This window comes from Protomyctophum bolini (genome assembly GCF_963924005.1).
Source record: "Protomyctophum bolini genome assembly, chromosome: 9".
Classification (NCBI taxonomy): Eukaryota; Metazoa; Chordata; class Actinopteri; order Myctophiformes; family Myctophidae; genus Protomyctophum; species Protomyctophum bolini.
In genome coordinates, this window is record NC_137870.1 from 25,771,271 (window position 1) to 25,778,980 (window position 7,710).

General features: G+C 43.2%; 1 protein-coding gene across 1 annotated transcript; it reads left to right on the plus strand.

The window, feature by feature from the left end:
- Nucleotides 1–5,441: 5,441 nt before the first annotated feature.
- On the plus strand, nt 5,442–7,247 carry fam181b (family with sequence similarity 181 member B). The gene has a single exon (XM_080772251.1). The coding sequence runs from the start codon at nt 5,785–5,787 to the stop codon at nt 6,730–6,732; it is 948 nt and encodes a 315-aa protein (XP_080628377.1). The 5' UTR covers nt 5,442–5,784; the 3' UTR covers nt 6,733–7,247.
- The last annotated feature ends 463 nt before the right edge of the window (nt 7,248–7,710 follow it).

The following is a 7,710-nucleotide window of genomic DNA, read 5'->3' on the forward strand; positions in this document are numbered from 1 at the left end:
GTCAGTGTCCTTTGAACTGTTGCATTGACATGACTCTTGTGGTTGTCAAACATGTCGTGCCCAGGGCACACCAAAAGGCAAGTCAAAATATCAAACCACACCTTGTAATTATTAATAATTATTATGCATAGTTGTATACATTGCCACAATAATGTGTGTGATTGTAACAACGGCACCCGACGGTAACCATGGGTGCTCTAGAATCTCGCTCTTTATAGGTTTTAAGCCCGACTGGCAGTGTTTCAGTGTCTTCCAGTAGGAACAATTACTTTGTGATTTAATAAAACTCCAATCGGAGGAGGCCAATAAAGAGAGTGGTGGGAGGCTGACCTGGCCCCTGCAGACCGACCGGTGGGATCCCCCCAGGCACACCATTCATCCCCCCACACTCTTTAAAGCTCTAAATTGCTGCACGAAGACAGCCCATGGATCCCCGTTTGTTCCCCCCTGCTAGTAATATTATTAATACTGCACATGGGGCGCCGAAGAGGTTGGGAGGGGTTGATGGAAGGTTAAGAGTGAGGCTGAGAGTGTGTAGGGGGGACTGTTGAGACCAAAGACCCTTTTGTGATCTTTTTTTTAAGTTGTGAGAAGTTTAGCCACTTGAACTCTAGCGTCCCTATCCTGGGGGCAAACATTCTGTGAAATCTGACAACGCATCGCAGTTGTGTAGCACGGAATGGCCTTCCTCTGCGTATAAGGGATTGTGCTACATTTCCCTCTTTTAAATACAATCTGAAAAAATGGTTTCTTGAAAACCAAAGCTGCAACCATTCATGATTATTTTAGGTGTATTTCTTGTAATGTTATGTAAATGTATTCCACTGTTTGACTGTCTGTATCTGGTGTATTTACACCCATGTGACGTCCATTAATATGCATTGTCCTGTCCAAATAAAGTAAAGTGGAGATATAGTGTAGAGCAAAAACACGAAGGCCTAGCATAGAGTCAAGAAAGAAGAATAAACATGAACTCTGGTCAATATACAACAAGTCACATGAGAGAGAATAATGCAGTGCCTCAAAGAAACCAGGATACCAGATATATAATATTAGTATCTCCCCATAAAACACACTCGACATCTTTTGTTTTTCTCGCCGACCTCACGCCAACCGCTCAGTGGAGCGGACCGTGTATTCTTGTATTTGTTTTACTGAGAATAAGTTTAGAGTTAGGCATAGTTTTACTGCTTGTTGTTTTTGTTCTTGCTTACTGTAAGTCGTAATGTCTAATGCCTAAATTGTAAATTGTACTGCGGTTAAGTTTAGGAATAGGGTTAGGTTTGGCCTTTTGACCTTAGTCTTTTGACCTTAGCATTCTAGTATCCTCTAAATAACACATTATTATGTTATATTTGTGCTCAAGAAAAACAAGTGACCAACATACGGTATATCTGGTAAACAAACTAATTTGATGCTTTAGACGACTATACTTGTCCTATCAAATAAATACGCTTCATGGTGCTCAGGCCGAGTATACTAGTTTTAATGCGCTTTATCGATACAAGAATGCCTCACTGTTTTCCATTTTTGGAATCGCTCCAGTTGCTAGGCATGGTTGCTAGGGCCTCACCTGCGCACACAATTAGCTTCTGTATTAGCCACGGTCTCTCCACGCTGTTTTCTCTGAAAATACGGCACTGTCCGTTGTTTTGATCAGATTGGCGAGGTTAAGAGCTCATTTTCAAATTTTGGTCATCGCGAATGGAATATTGGCGTTTTCTGGAGAAAGGATGGACGTTGCCTTAGCTCGCTAGCATTGGTGCTATTGTTACTAGCATTTACACCAAGTGTTAAGGCTAAATTAGCACGTATATTGAATTGAAGGTAACGATGCCCTTTTGATGTTGTTTTGTTGACATGTGCACAACATTGATACAGGAGCTTTAGTGTCTATTAGGGGCAAATGCGAGTGAAATACTCACGCATTTGGCACGCATTTGCTTATTTCCTGTTCCCTTTGAATCAGGAGAAGGTTCCTCATAGCATGGTGATACTTTTCGAAACTTGCTCATGTGTTGTGAGCCTGTAGAATAGCTTTTTTTGGCTGTTTGGTAAAATATACTGTGTATAAAATATTTTACATCAAAATGATGTTATTGTGGCCGGGCGTGGTGGCTGGACACCCTAGGCTGCAATGCCAGCCTGACAGCGTGTCGCTGGTTCGAATCCCGATCCCGACTACCGTTGCTGCGTGTCACTCCCCATCTCTCTCCCCATTCCCTGTCAGTCCTATCAATAAAGGCATAAAAGTCTCACACAGTCAGAGATTCTTGACGTGTATGTGCCGCTACGGAACAGAAGGCGGAGCGTGTTCCTTGAGTTCATTTTGTGCCACGAAGCCAGACATGTCCACCAAGATCCTCGTCAGAGGATTGGACTGAATCGGTCATGATGACGCCCCTCTTCTTGGATACATGCAAACACAGCTGAACATGGGGGAGGAAGGTCCCTGTCACAAAAAGCCCCCCCTTGAAAACTTTTCTCAGGACTTTGAGGGGTCATTAATTTCGCTGGTCCTTTCTTAAGTCTCTGACACTGCCATCAATCAGAGGTGTTATTAGTATTCGGATGACCCCGGGCCCGAGTGTGTCCCCTTGCATAGGCGGGGACCACACAGTAGTAGGAAGAGATTAAGCCTGTGGGTGTCACATCACGTTGCCCTGAGCGGCAGGGACAGACCCAGGCAGCCGTAGCTCACCCAGTAGCACCCATTGAGTTTGGGTGCTGAATAAGTGAAATTCTGAGAATTTCCTTCTCAATCTATCTAGGATAGGATCTGACGTGGTTCTCAAACCTTTCCATGTCAAGGACCCCCAAATTCATCTGCATTTGGCTGTGAGCCCCCATCTGAAAAATATTGTGTCGTTAAAATGTAATTTCTTTCCCCACAATTTTCCCCCAAAGAAATTCAAATAGCAGATCTACAAGCTCACAATGTGATGTAATGCATTTTGACTCGAGCTTGTGGATTGGCTACAGATATAAATGAATAATATATTAGTCTAGAATCTAGCTTGCAAGCGAGTAGTTTATTGCATTATCTAGACTAGATAATGCAATAAACTACTCTCTTGCAAGCACCCACACACCCATAGTCATTCACACCAAGCACCCACACACCCATAGTCATTCACACCAAGCACCCACACACCCATAGTCATTCACACCAAGCAGCTATAACTATAATTATTGTCTGCCATCCACTTGAGCACAATTTCCTTTATAGTTGTAGTTGTTATTTGTGTGAATATTCAAAGTCTAAAAATGGACCCTGGATTTTGCTGAGTTTTGGGTTACTTGCTAGTTGCTAGCCCTCTGGAGTTTCAGTAATTTGCATAATTCAGTCTCTGTGATGAATGCTGGGCCAAAAAAAAGAAGAAAATAGAAACGTGTTGGGAATTTGACAATTTCAAAGTCTTACATGTTTGCGAATTTAAACCAAGGCTACAGCTTCCTCCATCGCTCCCTTATTTTACCTTATTCTTTTTCTTTATCCCATCCCCACCCCCCTTTCCCTCTCGCCCTCTCACCCTTTTGGTGACAATGGAGGCTTGTTTCCGGAATCCGTGCGTCAGCCTCGGAGATGTGAATAACCCACCAGCACAAAAGCCCAAACGGGAAAGAGGGGATAAGGCTGCCATGTTTCTGATGATGTCACACTGCCAAAAACCGGGCTGCCGAGCTGCTGAGACTGGGAGAAAGTGTGCAATGGGGGTTAAAATGTTTCCAGCCTATAGTATCCAGGGAGTCCATGACTGTTTGTTCCATGGCTATCACAGGCTTCCATTTAATTTTAGTTTCAATAGTGCCCGCTGAGACTTGAATTTCACAATATATTTCAGAACTATATTTCAGAATCTAAAACCAAAATGCAGATGACAGAGCAGGCATTTGCAGCAGCAACATGAAATAAAGAACCCACAAAACACCCTTCTTTGGCAACTGTACGTTGTGTTTGCATGTTTAGCTTTTCTCGGGGTTCCTTTCAGGCTGCGGTGGCCTGTGTTGTGCTGCAGATAATTAGATCAGCACTATCAGTTTCACTGTCCCTATTGTACTTGGACATTTACATAAGAATAGCACTTTTTTAACGGCCCCCTCGGTCTCACCGCTTCAGCGTTCTTGTTTTCTTTTCTTTCTTTTTTTGCCCTCCGACATTTAAATGATTCACTGCCGTACCTCACCGTGTTCTAAAGGAGAGGAGGAATGTCTCTTTTCACTTCTTCTGGGCCAAAACAAGTACGAAAATGCAATACAAAAAGAAAAAAGAAAGCAAGAAAAAAGAAAGAGAAATGTATCTTCTTTCTTTTACATCAGCATACCTAAAACAAAAAAGAAACAAGAAGAATAAATAATGTAAAACATTCTAAAATCTCACAATCCCTCCCCCCTTGTTTTATCTTTATTACTGTATGGAGCAAATCTGCCAACTCAATATTACAAAACACTTTTATTGCCTCACCGAAATTTCACTTAAACTGGAGTAATACCCTGGCACCGTGTAAATACCACACTTGGGATGTATATCAGTGATTTGAATTTACTGTTTGCCAAGAAGCTAACTGCAAATGTGTTATTGTACACTACAGCAACAGAAGTTTCATACCAGGGATTTCTGCGGGTCAACATTTCTTCTGGCACACCGAGCGTGAACTGCACTTTATTCCCCTTTAATTTAACAGCTCCGGCAGCTTTTCTAGTTAAATCGACTGTTCATTATTGAGACCCATTTTACGAAGGGGCTGTGAGGTGCAGTTTAATGAATCTCTGGCACAAAGCTCCCTTTCACTGGCGGGGGAAGAATGGAGGCTATTTAGACCCTGTAGGGCTTTATGTCAAAGGCAGCCCATAATAGTTGTCAGGCCAGGGCAGAAATTCCCACTGGCCTGGGAATGCACCAGAAATCAACTTTTGCCATGTGCAGATTAAGACACAAGCAAAGCAGTTGGGAAGATTCTCCCCCAAACAGTGACATCTGTTTGTGCACAAAGATTTTTCCCACAGAAAAAAGATAATTTTACTGACACTTTTTAGACCACTGGCCTGGAGTAGGCTATTATTATTATTATTTATTTATTTATTTTCCTGTTTTAATGGAAGATTGAATTGGTTGCTAGTGCTGATCACTGTCCAACCAGAAACCACCAGAACACTAGAAAATGATGCTCTGAAAATTGTACACTACTCCACAAGCAAAAAACTTTTTGTACTTCATTTTAAAGTTAATTTAAAAGTTCCAATATTTTTCAGTACTGTATGCGACAGTTTTTGGTAAATGTGATCAAGCATACATGACTCATTTTACTCCTGGAACAATTTAGCACAGGAGTAAAGACCTCTCTAACATTGTAATACAACCTTTCCTCAGCCATTGTTACTGTAATATCCTCCAGTTTCATCAAAGTGTTTGTGGTTGAGAGCACTTGTAAACAGTTCAACTTAAGGGGAGAGCTCTAGAAGCGGCCATTGTCTTCGACACAGCAGGGAATTTCAGACAAATCCCTCTTATAGTTGCAGGTGGTCGGACATAAGCAAAGAGTTAATTCTTGTGGTGCCGCTGCCCCTCCTCTTTGATGTTCTGACATCATTGGTCCAGCCCCCTGAAAGATCTCTCAGCTTTCCTCAGTATCCATCAGTTCTACTCTTGAATGTTTCCCAGGCACTCACGGTGTGAGCAGCATCAGGACCAAGTGTTTACGCGAGGGGCTGAAAAGGACATGCTTTGATGAAAAAACCCTGCTTTTTGAGATTACAGCAGAAGCCACAGGTGAAGCCCCTGTAATGGCTGTTCAGACCGCAATCATGAACCCCCAGTTCATGAATTTCTGCTTCCCTGGATCTGTGGTGGAGTATGACATGGAGAAGAGTCTGGACGGGAGTGTCCTGGGCGAGGTGGAGAGCGAGGGCGACTACAGAGAGACCACCAGGGACTTGCTGAGCTTCATTGACTCCGCTTCCAGCAACATCAAACTGGCTCTGGACAAGCCGGTGAAATCCAAGAGGAAAGTCAACCACCGCAAGTATCTGCAGAAGCAGATCAAAAGGTGCACCGGCATCATAGCGCCGGGGAATGTCCCGGAGACCCCAGCAAAGAGACAGGGCTCCCCTCTGGCTCAGCCCAGCCCCTTCCAGGGTAAAACTCTCCCTAAGCGCGATGGAGTCCAGGCCAACTTGCAAAGCAAGAGTCTGGCGGCCCTCTTTAGCCCTGCAAAGGAAGTCAGGGGTGAAAAAGCTAAGAAGCCGCCCCTGAGGCACCGCAACCTGCCGCCGTCATTCTTTACAGAGCCTGCCAACTGTTCCAAAGTCAGCTCCACATCTGGGATGACTCTGAAGGACTTGGAACGAGGCAACCCCGAGGCGATGGAGTTCTTTGAGTTATTGGGGCCGGATTATAGCAACATGGTTGGTGATCAAGACCTATTTCAGAGCATGCCCGCTCGGGTGCAGCCGGAGTTATTAGGCCCAGAGCCCTCAGCTTATGATGGCCATCATTTAGTTGGTGGCTTCCTATACACAGAGCCCTGGACTAATTGCACTAGCCCCACTAAGAAACTAGTGCAGAGCCAGCCTCCGGTCTACTGTCAGTCAGACTCTGGTTCTGTAGGGCCTGTGGAGGACAACCCACTGTGCACTTTGGCCTTCACTAACTTCTTTACAGACCCCTCTCTTCCCCAGCTCACTTATGATCACAGCGGGGGTTACAACAGAGCCAATTTTTCATCTCTATGAGACACTGACAAGTTTGTTTAGGGTTCTTCCGACATAAAAAGGAACGCGGCAAAACATAGTAAATAAAGAAAATTGAAGGTGAAAAGAATAACCATAGTCGAAGGACAATATGTTTGCTTATCTGTTCTTCCGGGGCGGATACTGCAACTGGAACTGATCATCATTTCCTGACAGCGATCCGTTGTCATGAAAGTGACATCAACTTCTTCATAGCAATAGCCTATATGAACATGAAAAATTATGTTTTTGTTTTCGCTACCAAATTCTCCACTGCTCTGAAATAATTTGACACATTACTCTTATATTGCACATACATTTTGAAAGAAAAACACTTCAGGAATTAAGCTCCGGTTTTAGTCACCTTAACAACATGTTGGAGAAATGTTTTACTCGCCAGAGATCCCAATATGGCACCTTCAGACTCCTTAATGCACGCTGATCTTGGAGCGTCACATTATGCATCTGGATATTTGTGTGAGAATGAAATAAAGCTGGTCTTTATTATACAATCACAACATTGATGTCTTTCTTGTTGTCCATGTGAGCTAATGATGCTGCAGCTGCAGCATGGTTGACCATGGTTGAAAATATACTTTGTTATTTGGACTTTCGAATACTTTTGAAGTATATTTTAAATACTCCAGTACTGCAAACTTAAGTACAAATTTGATCAGCAGTATACTTTGACTCAAGTACTGGAATTGCTATCCTAACTAGTCCCACTGTTTATGGGGGTTCTTGAAATTATATCATTTCAGAACCACTGGCCTCAGTATCTTGTTGAGTGTTTAGTCATGTGTCCTTAGCTCCCTCTGCTGGTTGCTGAACGTTAGTACATTATTTTCCTGTGTGTAGTATGCTACTTACCTTCCAAAGGGTTGCCACAACAACTCAGGAATAATTCAACACTATGATTACTCTAATCAAGCAAATTTGAAAGACAGCATTTTCATTCCTCAATCTAAGTGCTATTAACAT